Raw genomic sequence first — 19534 nt, forward strand, 5'->3', positions numbered from 1 at the left:
TGCTCAAGCGGGGCAGCGTACCCACGATTTTCGCGGACTATCACGATCATCCCGGTACGTATGACGCGGCGGGACCGGACGAGGGAAGAGAGACGTCTGCTCGCCTGGTGTCGCGAGAGCGAAGTGCACGTCAGTGCACGTCGGGCGTAAAACGCAACGTAGTTGCGTTTCGCGCATCCGTCTCTTTCTCTCTCTCTCACTCACTCTCTCGTGCGCGCGCGCTCTCTCCTCCCTCCCTCCCGCCCGCGCCTCGTCTCGCTCTATCTTGTGTTCACCCGATTTCCCTCACCTCTCGACTCTTCTCGTCCGTCCCGTCGTCTGTTTCATGCATATCGGAGCACTGAGGAGCGCTAGCTTCGAGCTCGCTGAGGGAACGTGTCACGTCGCACCGGCGTCATGCCGGTAGTTCTCTATTCTAAAAGTCCGCTTTTTCTAACGACACGACAGTGTCATTGTCGCCTGACAGCGTTAACGAACGCTTGCGTGAGAATGGAATCGAGTGATCAGCGACGTTCGAATGTTCGCCGGCGATAACTCGCCAAGCCGGTACTCTCAATGTGGCGCGATAGCATTTTTAGTCTTTTACAGTAAAAGCATGAAATCAGTGGTCGATCATTAAGAAGCTACGTGTACTTACTAATTTTATCATTCAAAAATGTTAAAAGCCAAATCGATACACTGACAAATGTATACATTTTCTAGTCTAATGTAACAGGTGTTTTTAAATGGAATATTACAAACGGCACAAATGAAGCACACTTCAAAGTGCCATGTCTGTATTGTGCAATGAACGAAGATTATATTTTGCTAAATAACGTAATAAGAAATACTCGTTTGTTTTCTATTTATTAGAAAAATTTTTAGTTTTGTTTGTGTAACAAGTATTTCCATGTAATCAAAGATTATATCATAATCTATAATTTCGTGTTCATCTCTTTATTTCAATTAAATAAAAAAGTATTGAATTATTTACGGAGTTCAAATAATAAATTATTTATTAATAAAATGTGCAATTTGCAAGAATTTATGTTAATTGATAACATCTACTAGTGTATTATTATGTGTATACATTGGCTAATAGGTATATAAATTTATTAATGACTATAAATATATTTTTATTCTTTAGACTTATTAGAACTTTAAATAATTGTATATATTTACTAGTACAATTATTGGATTTTAAAACATACAATTATTAAATTTTATGCTTTCACTGTAATTCACTATAATATATACACCGCAAATTTGATTATACATATATATATATATATATCTAAAAAGAATCGCATGTTTTACAGTGAGAGATTCTTTGACTTTGAATTTATTTTTCCTAAGTAAAAGAAAATTAAAATTTGGAGGAAGCTCCACTTGAGATTCATTAAAGAATGCAAGTTTTTATTTCTTTCATTTGAAATTTATTTCTCGAGAAACGAACTTTCTAATCTGGAAATTATCGAAATTTGGAGACAACGTCATTTGAAATTCGCTAAAGAATACAATTTTCTTATTCGTTTCTTCCATTTGAAATTTAGTTCACGAAAAACGAACTTTCTAATCCGGAAATTATTGACGTCTCGATATTTTTAAAAAGATCCATCTACTTTAAATTTGTTAAACCTATTATAAAAGAGATGAAACTTTCGATACTTTGGGATATCCTGTAGTCTTGTTAGCTTATCTTTATAAAAATAAAAACGTTCTTTTTTTTCTTGGGAAAAACAATTTCTTAAAATGACTTTATCGGGAACTTTATTTTTGTTTTATTTTAATTAATTTTTTCACATGGATAAAGATCGTATATTTACAATTTTTATTAAGATAAGTGAACAATTATATATTTCCGCCTTTTCAGATCCTGTTATCATGTCGGTGAAGTCTTCTACATCATACGCTCAAGAAGATTTGGACCTAATCAATTCGGAAATACTAAATTTGGAACATTCTGCCTCACCGTTATTATCTGAAGCGAGAACACCTAAATCTGACAGTTGCGGTGAAACGTGTTATTCCAGACCTGAGTCGTCAGCAGACTCCTTAAATCTTCCTGATAATTCGGAAGTAACAGATAATGAATGCAAAATGATAAATTCGAAAGAAGAAAGAAAAATATCCGAGATGGATAAACCGAGCGAAAATTCGGATAAAGTGAATACAGTAGCGATGCAACTTGGTATCGTCGAGCCAGAAACAGAAATGAAGGCTAGTGCCAAAGATCTAATAACAAAGGAGGAATTAAAATTATCTGGCAATAAGGAATTCGACAAATCGGAAGAATTGAAACCAAAAGTTTTAAATCGTGGTGATTTGAAATTTTTTCCTGGTGCCAAATTGGAAGCGAAAGACTTTAACGATAAGTGGCAAGTATCATCAGGTACAATTTCAATAAAAAATGTATATTAGAAGACACGAGAAATTATTGTGCAGTACAAAAAGTGCTTGCAACTTTATATGGACAAGATAAATTATAAATTATGTTAAAAGTTTTGATGAAATAAATATATATTGATTAATATTTATGCGCAGGTATTCTGCAAAAGTGGTAGAAACAGATTGGGACGAAAGGGAAGTTTTAATACACTTTGACAAGTGGAGTTCGAGATTTGATGAATGGATACCAATGGACAGCTCCAGACTACGTGTATTACAAACCCCACAAAAGTAAGTTGGTGTTATAATTTTATCACTGAAAGTGTCGTAACAGCATCGATGACTCGTATAAATTATTTAATTCATTTCTATATATTTCTCAAAGTCGATTCTTATTTAAAATTGTCTTTTGTATAGTCTTAAGATATCATAAATTATTTAATTACCTTATTAAATCATAGGCTGGTATTCATAGTCAGTTCACATATTTAAGACTGTATAGTCTTGAGATATCATAAGCCAGTGACAGCTGTATTAGCATTTGAAACTACTATATAAGACAGTCTCAAAATAAGAATAGACTATTAATACCAGCCACAGAGTAGTATCTACTCTGTAACATTTTAAAACATTATTTAAGGGGATGCTGGAGTGACCAAATTATCGACATTACAGTCGTATAAAAATCTCGAATTGACTGAATGAGAGATGATGCAATGGACTTTATACTAAATTAAAAAAAAAATTGTATTTTTAACTTTTTTCGATTTTAGTAAAGTCCACTACACTTCTAATTTTGCATCTACTTTAATTCTGTAAAAAGATTTGTGATTCCGTTTAGTTAATTCGAAAATTTTTATATAACTATAATGTCAATAATTTGATCACTTTAGCATCCTCTTAAAATGATTTTTTGAAATAAGACTATGGCCGGTATTTATAGTTTGTTTTTATTTTAAGACCATCAATAATATCTTAAGACACTAATGCAGCTTTCTTATTAGTTCATGAGATCTAAAGACTGTATTTAAGATAATATTAAATAAGAATCGACCATGAATATCAGCCAAAGGTCTAAAAGGATTATATCTTAAGCTATTGTTATTTGTCTTTCCTTAAAGCGAACAAGCTTGGATTCCGCCATCTCCGTAAGTTGAAATTGTGTTAATGAATAGTTCTAATACTTGATAGCAGTAATAGTTTATTGTTTTACTTGTTTATGTGCTGCAATTAACAAGAGTTAAATACTATTTAGAATCCTCATTGATTACTTTGGCAAGGATGGTAAATATTGGCCCATTATCCACATATCTCAAACAACGGAATACACAAATAAAATGTTCACTTTACACTATGTACATTGACTCTGATTTCTTTATGTTACACAAGCAAAAATATATAACGTAGTAAAAATAAAAATATCGACTTATCATTGCGGATAACGTAGGATAGGAAACTTTCTTTATGTAGTGTGATGTAATACTAATTATGCATTGCAGTGTCTCGCATACATTGTCTGATACGAACGAGCATTGTATAATTACTATGTATCTCGTTTTCATCGATATACTTACGTTATCATGTTTCAAACGTATTATAACAATTTTTCTATCGAAACGTTGGATCCAGACTTTCAAATTCAGATAAATCGGACGAATCTCTAACGGCTAACAATTGAACTCTATGGACATCTAGCCTAGCCCTCTAGGAATCAAATTCTCGGGGAGAGGGGGAAAAAAATGAGAAACCCTAACGACGCGAGACTCACATTTTTCCTACCTCCCTCTCTCCAACCCCCACTTGTAGTTTTCCCTGTTTCCCTCCGTTTTGCTAAAATTCGTGTGCGTGCTTCGTCGTTAATCGTCGTGTTCTCTGTTCCGCGTGTATAATGCGAAAATTTCGCACCCGCAGGGAAGCGAAGATGAAAGAATTTTCGGTGGGCGAGAGGATACTCGCTACGTGGGTGGATGGCAAAAAGTATCCAGCCAAAGTCAGCGCGGTCCTGACGAATGGTAAGCTACCTAACCTAACCCCTAGCCGCGCGAGCGGAAGAGGCTAGACTGCGTTCCCATAGATTTGACGTTTGTCTATATTCAGAGACGAATCTGTGGATATACTTAATGTTTTTTTCTGTCCTGATGTGGCTTCGAGGTAGTCCTAAATAAAGTGTTTTTTTCTCAGACAGGTATAACGTGCTTTTCGACGATGGATACGCGAAGATCGTCAAGTCGTCGAAAATGACCAAGATTGCTGGAAATTCGAAGGTATAGATTTCTGGATTGAGGTTATGTTGTTATTTCTCAGTTATTTAAAGAAAACCTGAGCTAATAAAACCAAATGGTACTTCCATAGTGAATCTTGTATCATTTTGTTTAATTCTTAATTACTACTTCAATAAGTCATATAAATGCAAAAGTGATTCTACAGCAGAAACTTGAACAAGCTGTGTTGCAGATGAAATTTTTTAATTGAGATTCTTATAATTTTTCAGAAGATTTTTGTATTAAATCTGTTTTTTAACTAAACTGAAAGAAATAAATCGTTCAAGAAATCCAACCAAAAAAAAAATAAGTATTACGTTACATTCTATCAACATGATTTCTAAGATGATTTTTTTTTTACATAAACAGCAAATAAGCGAACTGGATGGGTATATCGGCAGTAAACAAGAAAGAAGGGATAAGAAAAGGAAGCATACAGTTATGGAGTTGTTTAACACTCACTCGAGGAAACGCACAAAACAAGATATTGACAAAACACCAAAAAAGGAGGAGACTGTCGTCAAGGAAAGTGGAGAAACTTCTACAGAGAACAAGATCGAGATGGATGGTACCCAATACGGTCCTTGCTATGATCCAGGAACAGATTTGTTGAAAGGTTTTGAAACTAATCCCTCAAAAATCAAATCGTACTCGAAGAAAAGCAAGAAGGAAGTACCCAAGGTTGAAACGGATCAAGTTGAAGAAAACGTTGGTCCTGAATGGATTGATGGAGAACCACAAGGAACAGAATCTTATATTGTAGATGGCAATGATGGTGAGTTACAGTGGAATTTCATTAAAAATATTTTTAACCCTGTAAAGATAATATTTCAATATAACATGGAAATTTATTTATTATTAATTTTATATGTGTATATTGTTTATTTGACACACTGAAGGTGGCCTAATCATCAGAGATCTGAACATTTGTAAATTAACTATATAATAATAGTGACAGAAAAAATTTAAAATACTAAAAAAAAATAGGCTCAAATAATTTTTAAAATTAAAACTAAAACAAGGGCTACGAGTCAAGCTGGATCTTAATGCTAAATTAACTACAAAAACATAAGTTAACAAACGTTTCGACTCCTATTGGGTCATTCTCAATGTTGAAATTACAATTTGAACTCAATGACTCATTTGAAAAACAATCACTTGCTAATACATATGATGATTTAGATGGTAAATGTAATAAAATATAAATTCAACATCGTGATGACCACCATGCGCTGTAACGTATCCATAATTTATCCGAATATTTATCATCTATTTCTTCAGGTTTATGCATTAAATACTGCTCACAATCATCCATAACGAAATTGAGTTCAAATTGTAATTTCAACATTGAGAATGACATAATAGGGGTCGAAACGTTTGTCAATAAACTTATGTTTTTGTAATTAATCTAGCAATAAGATCCAGCTTGGCTCGTAGTCCTTGTTTTAGTTTAAATTTTAGAAAAAATTAATTTTGCAAAAAGAACCTGCTTTGATTTTGGTGCTCCTGATTAATAATTTGATCATAAAGCCTTTTTATTAATTAAAATATGAAAAATATTTCAGGACCTCGCCGATCTATAATAGTACCAGACAAGAGATTGCCTCCTGGTTGGGAAAAACACTTTACACAGAGAAAAGCTGGCTCATCTGCTGGAAAATGGGACGTCTTGTTTATACAGTAAGATGAAAGATATATTTTATTGATAAAATTCGGTTTTAGATGGCTTTTTCCACGTGCGCAGGATTGAAATAGCGAATTCTTATTAACAAATTATTTATATTTCACTCATCTTACTGATAAATAATTACTGATAAATAAACGTTTCGGTCTGTCATCAGACCATTCTCAATATTCAACCAATAATGCATAAAACAGACTTACAACAATACTTCCATACATAATCTAATCTCACAACATATATTCGCCTTGTTCGATATTACAATTATATATATTTCCTTACGTATGATTTTACATTCTAACAATTAATCCTATACCAAATTCGATCGTCGAATCATGTCATGATTATAATGTCCGCGCTACATGTACTATGTTTTGATCTACATTGGAAATTTCCTCGCGACTGAGACGACAGCTTCCTCTCTTTAAACATCTTTAATGTCATCAGTATATATTCAGTATATCGTATATCAATATATCATATATTTTATTCACAACAATTAATAATAAAATTTTTACACGAAATAATAAAATTTGTGTACAATTTTTTATAACAGTAAACAAACCGGGAAGAAGTTCAGATCGAGAAATGACATCAGGGTATTCATGGAGAATCAAGGGCAGTATGACTTCGACCCCGAAAAATTCGACTTCTGTATACATCGCAGAAAGCGAAACCACCCACATCGCGTGAAACAGGAAGTTGCATCGGAAGTTACACCAAAGAAGATCAAAACCTTGTTACCCAAAACAAAAACACCTGAGAATACATTACTTACGACGGTGACGACTAATATCGACACTACACCAGTCACCTCCATGCCTACTACATCTACAACGGATGGTGGTAAGATTTTTGCAATATATTACGTTTTAATGCACATCACATTTTAATCTTTGCAATATTTTTTACATTCTACTAATTCAACAGAGATGATCTATTGTAAGTACTCATAGATATTGTATTTTTGCAAAATTATGTAGACTCCAAGCAAAGTATAGCGAATATAAGCTTATGTATTCTTATTTTTTTTTTTAACAATTAACTTTTCTTTATCTTGTTTATTGCTGAAATTAATAAGATTATATAAATTATGTTAATTAAGTAGATGTGTGGTTTTTTAAAACAATATAAATCTTTGAATATTATAATTTTTTTATTAATTTTCTTTCAAATAGCTGTCTTTATTGGACTTCGTGGTGGACTTCGTGTAGAAATGGAAGACAGCGCTTATAAATGTCCTAAGGAAGGATGTAATAAAAATTTTCGAAAAGAAAATTTGCTACAAATGCATATCAAACATTATCATCCTGAATATTCTAAATTTCTGGGCTCTACCCCAAAAGTTGAAGATTTGGCTTATGCAAGAACGATCGGGGAATCTATAGAAGATATAATTCCCAAAAAACCGACGTTCATGGAGAAAATGAATAAATCTGCGAAAAAAAAATCTGTTCTTGAAAAATCGCCATCTACTTTATTACAATCAACATTGAATACTATGCAACCAACATCTCCGTCAATACCTGGTCCAGTGATGGAAGAAGAAGAAATGGATCAATTAACAAAGTGTAATGATTCGCAGAAGGAGGATATGAAAATTGAAACAATGTCACCTATATCTAATCACAGTACAGAGATAGATGAAGATATTGAAAAGAAAAGGGAGAATGTCTGTGCATTGTCCCCCGGTACATTATTTGACATGAAAGTAAAAGAAGAAAAAGCGCAAGGTGGCATTAAAACTCTGTTGCCTGTAAGACCAGTCGCAGCATCGGAGGTGCAAAGGACCGATAGGACAAAACCTCTGGATGATATGACGCACGGTGAGCGCGCAAAAAACCAGAAAAAAAGGCTTACCGAACACAATGCGGATTTGTCAGTTAAAACAAAGAAACGACATGGTAAGAAGCTTCCACATTTTTACAAGATTTTTTCCTTCTAAGGCAAGTTCTATATTTCATTAATTTATAAAAAAGATTACATAGTATTCAATATTCCTTTGGATAGGTATGTCAGATCTTACCGATAGTTTCGGTGATCTAGACGACAGTGCTATGGACGTCGAAGGACCTACGGCACTTATGTATAGATATAGCCGTAGAAAATCCGATTCAAAGAGCGACGAAAATAGCCAGAATAGTAAGTGCGAGCGTTTTGCCGTACTTTACAAAGCCACGTTACGAAAACAATTATTTTGTTTTAGATATGCTTTTTTTTCTTTAATTTAATGCAACTATGTACTTGGGATTCTTTAAAGCAGAATGCGTCGTATAATATTTACTATTGTATTATTTCTGTTGTTTCTTAGGTCAACTAAATGATTCACGCATTGATAAAGCTGATCCCCTAAAAGGGGATGCAATCAAAACAGATATTAATAATGATGCAGAAGGTACATTGTTTGTTTTTTTTTTTTTTAATCTTTTATTGACTTTGTTTCATGATTTCATGTATTGCCAATTTTGTTTTCATTGTTACATTTTATTTTATATGCTCGCAAGAAATACACATTAGTACTTAATATACATCTCTCATCACACATGTCTTTACTGTAAAATTTTATGTAAATTTTACATAAATAAATGTGTTGACTTTGTATCATAGAAAGTGAAGGAGTGATGATGATGATCAATGGCGAACTGGTAAAAGTAGAACAGCTTCGAAGAGAAGAAATAATAAATTGCACATGTGGCTTTATGGAAGAGGATGGTTTGATGATACAGTGCGATCTTTGTCTCTGCTGGCAACATGGTCATTGTAATTTCATTGAAAAGGAAAAGGATGTTCCTGAAAAATACATTTGTTACATTTGCCGAAATCCACATCGACAACGACCTTCTAAGAAATATTTTCATGATCAGGACTGGATTAAGGAAGGAAAGTTGTCAAGGTATTTTATTCACGTTTGTACTTCGATCGTGTATCATAATTATATATATATATAATCTATTTATTTTTTTATTTGCAGCTTACCTAATCGAACTCGAAATCAGTATATGATCAATCAAAGGACTGCAATGTTGAAGCGTTCTTATGATTTGGTTGCTGCACTTTTACAAATTCAACAACTTCTTCATAGTCTACGTGTAAAAATCAATGTAGCACAGTAAGTTATATTTTCTTTTACTTGAAAAAATTATGTTTGCGTTATAGTGACTAATTTGTTTAAATTTATACAGAAAGAAAGATCATCCGAAACTATATCTTTGGGCCAAAAATTGGGAGAAAATGGATATGTCGAAAATAGATATGGAACCAGTACCAGTGATGGAAATAACTAAAGCGGCAAGTTTTACTGATACAGGTTTGGAAATTCCGCGACGTGTCGAGACAAAGACTGATATCAAGTTATCGAAGGATGATCAAGATGAAAAATCGATTGCTTCCGATTCGGAATTGATGAAAATTTTGGAAGAAGATAGCACACATTCTGACGAATCCAAGATTATCAACAAAAAGGAAGGCTTGATGAATTCAAAAGACAGTCATATACTTTTAGACGCGTTAACGAGTAGTAATTCAGACATAAAAGAAAAGGACATTACTACATCAGACATTAAAGCGGAAGAAACAGGTACAGTGATGCAGTCGAAATAGAAAAAAATTATTCAGCCCTTTATTTTTTAATCGGTAGAATTAAATTTTTAACATTTAAGACAATAAATACGACTGTGTTATACATATTGTGTAATATTTTTATACAGATTTGTTAGCTGACAAAACTATTATTGATAATCCTGTACCTGAGAATCTCAAGTCTGGATCGCTTATTATTGACAACGTACAACAAGAAACTAGTATAACCGTCGAGAATGAAGTCTCCGCACTTCCGCAGCCTTTTATACCAGAGCCAGAAGCGCCGATTGATCCAGCCGAATGCCGAATGCGATTGTTAGAACATATTGAGCATTTTCAATGTCACATTGATTCAAGATTAACATCCATAGAAACGCAAATTTTTGGTACGTAAGAAAAAAAAATACATATAAAACACGAAGAAACATGACACGCATTTCTTTAAAAAATATTTTAGTTCCGAAACAATAGGTATAGTAAACCTTAAATTGTAAAAAATATATCACAGTCAATTATTTTCCTTATATTTAACTGTGATTAGCCGATATCTTACGACTTAAAACTTACTACACCTATTGTTTTGGGATTTAAGATTAAATTGGTATTAATACATGTGTTTTTTAATACACAGCTCTAGAGGCAATGGACCCGGATGAACTTGTATCGGATCCGCTTGTACAACCCCGTACTAAGCAGACTGTCCAGATGCTCCTTCGTGATTTGAACACAGTCCGAAAATTGGCAGCATTATGTTGAAGACAGTTCTCAAACTTAAGAGCATAATGTATTTTTATGTATATAGAGGATATATAATAGATATTAGGGATGCACCGGATATCGTAAAATTACCAGGTATCTAATATCCGAAAGGAATGTAACATCGGATATTCGGATATTCTTGAATATCAGGAAAGACAATTTTCCGAGTCGGATATCCGACCGGATTCCGGGACAATGTCTTCTTTAAAAAAAAAATCTGGACAAAAAATTGGGTAATTATTTAGAATCCCCCCTACCTCAAATCTTAATAAAAATACACTTATTCGACGTGTTTTCACCCAAAACGAAAGAATCTGACAAAAAAAACGCGGCGGTCGACTTCGTTTATATAATAAAAAATTAACAATGTAATGATTTAAAATTTCAACCGACATATTCCCGGATACTAATGATATCTGACTATCTGGTCGGAAAGAAAGTGCCGGATAATACCGAATACCGGATACTTATCGGATATCCGATGCATCCCTCATAGATATAGAAGTACAATATATAGATATATAAGTGATATTATATATCTATATATTGTAAGTGATATATATCTACATTGATATAGATATAAGTACAATATATATAGATATATAAGTGATATTTCTCTTCGACTTGTGTCACCAATGCAAATAATTGTTTTCTCAGTAGGAATAAAATTCAATCATTTAAGATAGCTATTAAATAAATCTATTAGATTTGGTGTTTATTTTAAACTTGTAACAATATTTAAAAAGTAAAAAGATATTTTAAAAATTGTTGTAGTTTGTATACGTCTCTGTGTACATCCTAATATCGAGTGACAACATAGTCCCAACTTAAATGCTCTTTTTTTTTATGTACATTCAAAGAATTATTTATATGGTTTATCATTAATATTATTGAACATTTTACATAGTCCTACATTTTAAAATATGTTATATAGATAATTGATAATTATTTTACCCTATGCTTTTTTTAAATTGTTAAATTTATTCCAAAATTATTTTATGAAATTTTATACGTTGCTAGATTAAATGAAAGAGAAAAATAAATGTATATAGTCTATATCGCAATATCTTTGCAATTTTAATTTTAGTGAAAAAATTTTTAATTAGAATTTCTCTTTAAAAATTAAAAAATTGATAAAAGGTCAAAGCTATATAAATATATGCTACATAATTATATGTTATATATATTTCATATACATATCAATATATAGTGTATGTATGTACATAATATGTACTATTTATATAAAATTAACCATGTAAACTTGGAATAAAATATTGCTATTTAGATTTCGAAGTAAAATTGATTTCTTGCGGATAGACCTCTTTTTAATATTATCTTTACTGTTGCACCAAGCATTACAAGTTCGTTCCTTGTAACGTTTTAGCACTTTTCCATCTTTTTTTTCCGCAACGTCAATTATATATCTGTTTCATTTTAGGAGCGAAAGTACAGCACGGTACAACTACAAAGACAGATCTAATATACATATTACATACACAAGAGTGTTCTGCATTCCGTCCGGTCCGCTTCGTTCAAGTAACTGAACTTGACTTTAGTTCGCTCCGGACCGTAGAGACCAGCAGAGATTTTCGCGCGCGTTTGCGCGGACGAATCTCTCTTTCTCGCATGGTGGACGGGTCTGGTCAAATTCGGCAGCTATGAAGTACATTTTAGTGACCGGCGGTGTGATCAGCGGTGTGGGCAAGGGTGTCATCGCCAGCTCGTTCGGCACCATCCTCAAGCATTGCAACATCCGCGTGACGTCCATCAAAATCGATCCCTACATCAATATAGACGCCGGGACGTTCTCACCCTACGAGCATGGTGAGAAGCACGGCTTTAACGTCACGAATATTGGCGGGATTTTCGTCGAATTCGATCTCGTCGATTTCTCTCATGTCCGTTCGATATGGAAAAATCACAGCGGAATCTCGAGCGTTTCAACGACGCTAGAAATAATTCGAAACTTCTCTTTTTTTTATCGTTGCGATTTCTCCATTCTAAACGACAGGGATATATTATATTTATTGAAAATACTAAATGTTTTATTACATTTATTTAATATATTAAATTTTTCGAGGAATATCGAAAGACCACAAGGTTAAATTCGAATAAATTCACCGGCGTTGAATCTCGTTTATTCACCTTCGATCTGTTCGCCGTTGAGAGCAGAAAAAAAATTAATTTGTCGTCCGAATGAAACTTGTCATATGATTATGTGATGAAGATCCTAAAAAATACTGGTAATGCGGCAGCTTTTTCTGTGGCGGTAAAATTTTCAGCCATGTGCTGGCGCGTCGCCATTTTCTGTCAATATCGTTACATCTTACATCGCTTATAATTATGGCACCGTCGCAGAGAAGTGCAAATAGATATGTGCGATGACCCGCCTTGATTTTGAACTTGATTCGTTTGCGATTTGCAAATATATTTTTAGGGCGACTGAAGTCTATTTCTATCAATGTCCCAGACAGCACAGAATATTTATGATAAATATTTATTAATATTCAATTTTTTAAATATTGCATAAATATTACATACATATATATATTTTATATATAAAGCTTTATTTGAAATATTATTAAAATATAGACTAAATATTTCATGTATTATGGTAAATATAAATAAATATTTCTAATAAGTATTTTTTATTTGGATTATAATATCTCATTAAGTATTTTCATAGCATTTATTATAACATTTACAATAAATATTTCATAATATTTATAATAAATGTTTATAATCTATGCGATCCAAGACCACACAAAAATATTTACAAAATATTTAAAATAAATGTTATAAATATTTATAAATATTTTGTAAATATTTTATAAATATATTGTATGCTGTCTAGGGTAGATTAATTTTAATCTCTGTTCAACTTGCTCTTCATTTTTTTTTTATATCTGTTTCTACTAACGTAGTGCAACTTTAATCTTGGTTTAACTTGCTTTTAATCTTTTTCTAAAATTAGATTTTTTATTAGAAAATTAGAATTTTTTTCTAAAAATGAGAAAGAAAAAATGTAAAGCGAAATTAAAGATAATCTACATTAGTAGAAACGGGCGTAAATTAATTCTGATTAGCCTAATCAGAGATTAATTTAACCGGCAGGGCCATCAAAAAAATTCTAAACTCGTTTAATTTGGTCTTTTTCTATATATCAAAGAAAATTAATAGCTAATTTATGTTAGCCAAATAATATTGCTTGATAAATTAATCAATGTATAATATAAATAGAATCAATAAAAATATATAATAAAGAATAACTGATATCAAGGCCTAAACAACGAACGTCTACTTTTAATTATTTTTTGGCATTGTACTTTTATAATTACTTATTTGTGTTAGTCTATTTTAATCAACCGCTATTTATATACATATTAGTTTAGAACTTTGAAAATGACCCGAAGGTGGTTGAAACGTTAGTTTTATGTAGACATATTTTCATCTTGTTTTGGTTCGTAGCTCTTCTTATTTTTAATTTCTTTTATTTAGAATCAATAAAATTAATCGGAGTTGATCAGTTAGCCTTTAGGTTTTTCCGATCCAATAATTTAGCTGACGTCAAGTTAGCGAACCGTTATTGTACTTTTTAAATTTAAAACCTTTTTATTTTGCATTATAAACAGAAAATAAAAAATTGAATTTTAATTTGTTTACGATTAAATAAATTTTAATTGTCACGTTAATCTGTGCAAAATCAACCGTTATTAATTTTTTTAAGTTTATATTAAATAATTCTTTTGTATAAGGAATTAGAATGATCAAAGTATATTTCCTGCATAGTTAGATATCACCAAATAGATTACAATAAAAACAAGATTATTATTAAATTTTTGCATAATGAAATAAAATAATCTCATATTTAATCTTTGAATAGAAGAAAAGTATGAAAAATATAATTTAAAAAAGAAAAGCTAACAAGAAGGGAAATACAATTAAAAGTTTTGCACATTAAAATTTGTAAGAAAAAATTTGTATTACAAATTATAAGGTTTATGTTTAAAATCGTATTTTATTCATGATTACGTTATAATTAATTAAAATATTTCTTATTGATTAAAACAAGATTGTTTATGCTAACAATAAATTATTTATTGTAATTTTAACTGCACAAAACAAACAAAACAGAAAAATTTATATTATAGGTATAATCAAAATAATCAATTTGGTAGAAAATTATTGTTAAAATTTTAATTATCATGAATGCTTATATTCCTATAGTTATTTTTACTATTCAATGAGAATGGTCTCGTAAGTGAAACATAATACGCCCGTCCCATTGTTCAGTCAGATATGCAGTCAGCTGTCAGGTACAAGAATTCTTTGAAGGAAAACATTCTTATGTTACTGGTTTCCTGTAGACGCATTCGCTTTTGTTTCCGCATCTTTGCTGTCTTTTTATCTGTAAACATGCATTCTAGGGTTCTCTTGATGTTAAACAGGTGAAGTTTATGTACTCGATGATGGCGGAGAGGTGGATCTGGACTTAGGTAATTACGAACGTTTCCTGGACATCACTCTTCATAAAGACAATAACATAACAACTGGAAAAATTTACCAATATGTCATTACGAAGGAGAGACGGGGAGATTACTTAGGAAAAACAGTACAAGGTTACGAGTCTATTTATATTTATTGCAGATATCTGTCGTACATTGAGTTATATAAGTTAATAAAAAAAGAATATCTTGTTTTTTTTTAGTGGTGCCCCATATTACAGATGCTATTCAGGAATGGGTGGAGAGAGTCGCGAATCAATCTGTAACAGAAGATGGAACTAAACCAGAGGTATTGTTAATTCATAAATTTTTATTATTATATACAGTTAGATAATTTCCCAAAATGTACAAATATAAATTTAAATAATAGATATTCTTTCAATAATATTTTATGTATAAATTTATAATATAATTATTTTAATTGTATATTAATAATCCTTTATAGGTTTGCATATTGGAATTAGGAGGCACAATAGGAGATATAGAGGGAATGCCATTTGTAGAAGCATTTAGGCAATTTCAATTTAGAGTAAAAAAAGAAAATTTCTGTGTGGCGCATGTATCCCTAGTGCCACAGGTAACTATTATGAGCTTTACATACTTGTGTAAATTTCTTCTACAAATGCACTTAATAATAAGTGTACGAATAATTTTTGCAAAACTCTATGAATTATTTTTATAAGAATAATTTCTTCTGAACAATTACAGTAATATGAATATCCAGAACAAATCATAATGACGTTAAAATGAATCATAGCTATAATTGAAAAGTAACTTTTAATAAACATTTTGGAACCATTTTGATGTCATAATGACTTGTGTTCTGCTTGGATTTATTAGCCAAAATCGACGGGTGAACCTAAAACCAAGCCGACGCAATCCAGCGTTAGGGAGCTAAGAGGATTAGGTTTGTCACCTGATCTGATAGTTTGTAGATCAGAACAACCTATTGGTAATTCCGTTAAGGAGAAAATTTCGAATTTCTGCCATGTGGCGCCAGAGCAGGTAAACTATAAAAAATATTTAATATTACAATGTATTGTTATGAAAACATTAATGATAATATTAACATATGTATGTTTATATCTTATTCAATCAGGTCATAACTATTCACGATTTAACATCCATATATCGAGTACCGCTTCTTATGGAATATCAAGGTGTTATAGAGTTCCTTAATGATCGATTGCAATTGAATATCGGAGTTCCACGTCCGCGATGCTTTATGCGAAAATGGCGGGATTTAGCTGAACGCGTTGATCATCTACGAAAAGACGTTAACATTGCTCTAGTGGGTAAATACACGAAACTCGAGGACTCCTATGCTTCCGTTACAAAAGCGTTGCAACATGCTGCCATTGGGGCTGGATATAAACTAAACTTGACAGTAAAGTGTTGCAATTATTATAATTATATACATGTATCATGCACGCTTGATCATATATATTTAAGTATTGGATTATCATTACAGTTCATAGAAGCTGCTAATCTAGAACAAACTACATTATCTGAGAATCCAGTCCTATATCATGAAGCTTGGCAACAGCTTTGTAAAAGCAAGTAAGTATATTTCAGTGTAATATTTTTATGATCTACTTTTCGATATGTATTATTCACATAATTCTTGATCATACAAGATATTAAATTAAAATGTATTTTCGTTGTATCCAGCGGCGTTATTGTACCGGGTGGATTCGGGAAGAGAGGAATGAATGGAAAAATAAAAGCTTGCGAGTGGTGCAGATTGAACGATAAGCCGTTTCTCGGGATTTGTTTGGGCTTGCAAGCGGCGGTCATTGAATTTGCGCGAAATGTCTTATGTCTTGAAACAGCAAATTCCACAGAAATCGATCCAGAGACTAACAGTCCCGTAGTAATAGATATGCCGGAACATACTCATGGTATTATGGGCGGAACAATGAGACTGGGCAAAAGACAAACTCGATTTTACAACGGTGATTCTATCTTAAGTAAGTAATAGAATTCATTGAGACTGAGTTAAATTTCCTTTTCGACACCAATATATTTTTTCATTTATAATTCTCAATTCTTTAGAGAAATTGTATGATAATAAGGAAATTATTGAAGAAAGGCACAGACATAGGTATGAGATAAATCCAGATTTTGTTAATGACTTAGAAGCGGCTGGTTTAAAATTCGTAGGTGAGTTAGATTGTATCTCCTGATAAAATTACAATTTTTTTCATTAAATATAACAATCTTGGTTGTATATAATTAAGATAAGGAAGAATATATGATTCAATATTCTTATAGGTCGCGACGATGATGAAAATATACGAATGGAAATTGCTGAATTAGAAGGACATAGTTATTATGTAGCTGTTCAATTTCATCCTGAATATTTGTCAAGGCCGTTAAAACCATCGCCACCATTTCTTGGTCTAATTTTAGCCAGTGTTGGCAAATTGAAGCAATACTTAGCACGAGGATGTAAATTTTCGCCACGTCAGTTGAGTGATAATGAATCAGGTAATGAATCAGACAACGAAGAAAACTTAAAAATTATTATATTAAATAATATATATAAATAAATCTGATATCACATTTAATATAATTATATTACATATGATAGCAATATAACGAGTTAGGCAATTTTAATTTGTATAAAATTCTTATAACATATGACTTGTTACAGATGATGATTACGTAGAAGAAATGACAAAAGTACATTTTAATGGTACGAGTAGAAGTGGTAGTAGCAGTACATCGGGTCTTAATGACTAGAATATAGCTTCATTTTTTGTTTCATTTTATTTCATTCCATAATTTTAGTTAAAATTAGTTAAAATTAGTTTGATTCATAGTTGTGCTTTTGTCTGACGCTTCCTACTTATATAATTCGATTAAATAATCAAACATAAAGGATATGAAGAGCAGACTTTCAAAATACGTTTTATCAAAAATTTTATTTTTTTAGTTAGAGACGGCGTAGTATTCAATGTTGAATGACTTATAAGCTACTCTGACATATTCAGAAAGCATTTTTTTCATTGTTAATTTATATATTGAAAAAACATAGACATTTCGAAGTGCATTATGTTTTTTAACTAGAGACAAACAAAATGCATTTGTTTAACATTTTTAGCAATTGTTAAGCAATTTTGTTCAATATTTTACATCCTACTGACATGTTCAATATTTTACATCCTATTGACATGTTGTTATTTTCTGTAATGTGCATAGTTTACTTGTGTGTGTAGTTTCTTTCTTTCTCGTTTTCTGAAAATTACAAATTTTGGACAAAACGCATTTTGAGTCTGCTCCTTATGTGTATATATATTGATCGACTATTCGAGTAACAATATTTAAAAAAAATGAAATTGTAATGTATAATTGTATGAAATATTTGTAATGTATGTAAAATGTGAAATTCATTGAATATTAATAAGTTTTATATTTTATAATAAATTACGTTTTAATAAAAAATTTGTGTATGTACACATTGTAAGGACAAAAAATATTAAAATTATAACTAGTAAACCATTACAATAGAACAAAAATGAATTTTCGTTTTTATAGAAATTAGAATATTTTGAATATTTATTGAAAAAATACGATGTGAAGTGTATTATTTGTAATCTTTCTTTCTAATGTCTTTTATATTTTGAGAAATATGTGAGTCTTCTCTTTCCGATTTCAAGGGAAAAAAAGTACTGAAGTATCTTCGTAAATTTTTAAATCTGTACTTTTCCGCGGAAAAATTTAAACTATTTTGGCACTTATCGTAAGGTCTGTTCTTTATTCCTGCACTTTCTGAACTGGTGCGGGAATAAAGAACAGACTTATGGAACAAGTCGGATTGGATTCCGGGCGAAATTATTTTGGCTGCTTTCCTTTTAGAAGACACTCGACACAAACATAATTTTATCCTATTTGACATTCAACGAATGACAAAGATAGAACGATAATTGTGTTGACTGTGTTTCCTAAAGCGGGGAGCACAGACTCTTGCATAACGCATAACACGTAATGCATAAGAATATGTACCAATTGAAATTCTCCGTTTCTTTCCCTTCCATGTAATAGAGAACTCTGGTTGGTTCAATTTCTTATGCCTCATGTGTTATGCGTTATGCAAGAGTCTGTGCTCCTCGCTTTAGACTTCTGACGTTCTGACTTGTGGCTTATTGTAGAAGGCCTATAAGAAATAATTCTGATCGGGATTCATTTTGAATGCATAATTCCATAATACGTAGCCTCAGGCGTCGTCTACAATACACGGAGTAAAAAGTAAGAGTAAGAAATTGACCAATCACAGTCGAATGTGAGAAGAATACTCGACTGTGATTGGTCAATTTCTTACTCTTACTTCTTACTCCGTGTATTGTAGACGGGCCTTCATGAGATTAAATGAAAGCTGA

At 31.7% G+C, this 19534-nt stretch overlaps 2 protein-coding genes across 4 annotated transcripts; both read left to right on the forward strand.

The window, feature by feature from the left end:
- Positions 1 to 6: 6 nt before the first annotated feature.
- Positions 7 to 10852, forward strand: MBD-R2 (PHD finger protein MBD-R2). 3 transcript variants are annotated; one of them, XM_018506272.1, is made up of 18 exons: positions 362 to 546; positions 1853 to 2357; positions 2524 to 2658; positions 3489 to 3515; positions 4279 to 4379; positions 4549 to 4631; positions 4998 to 5403; positions 6194 to 6308; positions 6866 to 7155; positions 7240 to 7251; positions 7488 to 8213; positions 8320 to 8451; positions 8621 to 8704; positions 8917 to 9202; positions 9281 to 9418; positions 9492 to 9886; positions 10017 to 10274; positions 10520 to 10852. In XM_018506272.1, the coding sequence occupies exons 2-18, from the start codon at positions 1864 to 1866 to the stop codon at positions 10642 to 10644; spliced, it is 3807 nt and encodes a 1268-aa protein (XP_018361774.1). In that variant the 5' UTR covers positions 362 to 546; positions 1853 to 1863; the 3' UTR covers positions 10645 to 10852. The 3 variants fall into 3 exon arrangements, with proteins under 3 accessions (XP_018361776.1, XP_018361777.1, XP_018361774.1); XM_018506274.1 differs by lacking the exons at positions 362 to 546; positions 3489 to 3515 and adding an exon at positions 7 to 54; XM_018506275.1 differs by lacking the exons at positions 362 to 546; positions 3489 to 3515; positions 7240 to 7251 and adding an exon at positions 7 to 54.
- Positions 10853 to 12178: 1326 nt separating this feature from the next.
- On the forward strand, positions 12179 to 18147 carry Ctps (CTP synthase). The gene is made up of 11 exons (XM_018506401.1): positions 12179 to 12471; positions 15096 to 15266; positions 15356 to 15441; positions 15598 to 15729; positions 15993 to 16157; positions 16252 to 16539; positions 16624 to 16712; positions 16824 to 17122; positions 17208 to 17315; positions 17427 to 17642; positions 17809 to 18147. Exons 1-11 carry the CDS (start codon positions 12306 to 12308, stop codon positions 17895 to 17897), a joined length of 1809 nt encoding a protein of 602 aa, XP_018361903.1. The 5' UTR covers positions 12179 to 12305; the 3' UTR covers positions 17898 to 18147.
- The last annotated feature ends 1387 nt before the right edge of the window (positions 18148 to 19534 follow it).

Source organism: Trachymyrmex cornetzi, unplaced genomic scaffold, assembly GCF_001594075.2.
Source record: "Trachymyrmex cornetzi isolate Tcor2-1 unplaced genomic scaffold, Tcor1.1 scaffold223, whole genome shotgun sequence".
Taxonomy (NCBI): Eukaryota; Metazoa; Arthropoda; class Insecta; order Hymenoptera; family Formicidae; genus Trachymyrmex; species Trachymyrmex cornetzi.

What these genes read in the sequence shown, in the direction of transcription:
- MBD-R2 (XM_018506272.1), top strand. Translation starts at nt 1,864, where the DNA reads ATGTCGGTGAAGTCTTCTACATCATACGCTCAAGAAGATTTGGACCTA. An exon ending in CGACGAAAATAGCCAGAATA is followed by an intron (nt 8,452 to 8,620) that starts GTAAGTGCGAGC and finishes GTTGTTTCTTAG; the next exon opens with GTCAACTAAATGATTCACGC. An exon ending in TATTAATAATGATGCAGAAG is followed by an intron (nt 8,705 to 8,916) that starts GTACATTGTTTG and finishes TTTGTATCATAG; the next exon opens with AAAGTGAAGGAGTGATGATG.
- Ctps (XM_018506401.1), top strand. Translation starts at nt 12,306, where the DNA reads ATGAAGTACATTTTAGTGACCGGCGGTGTGATCAGCGGTGTGGGCAAG. An exon ending in AAGATGGAACTAAACCAGAG is followed by an intron (nt 15,442 to 15,597) that starts GTATTGTTAATT and finishes AATCCTTTATAG; the next exon opens with GTTTGCATATTGGAATTAGG. An exon ending in GGCTGGTTTAAAATTCGTAG is followed by an intron (nt 17,316 to 17,426) that starts GTGAGTTAGATT and finishes ATATTCTTATAG; the next exon opens with GTCGCGACGATGATGAAAAT.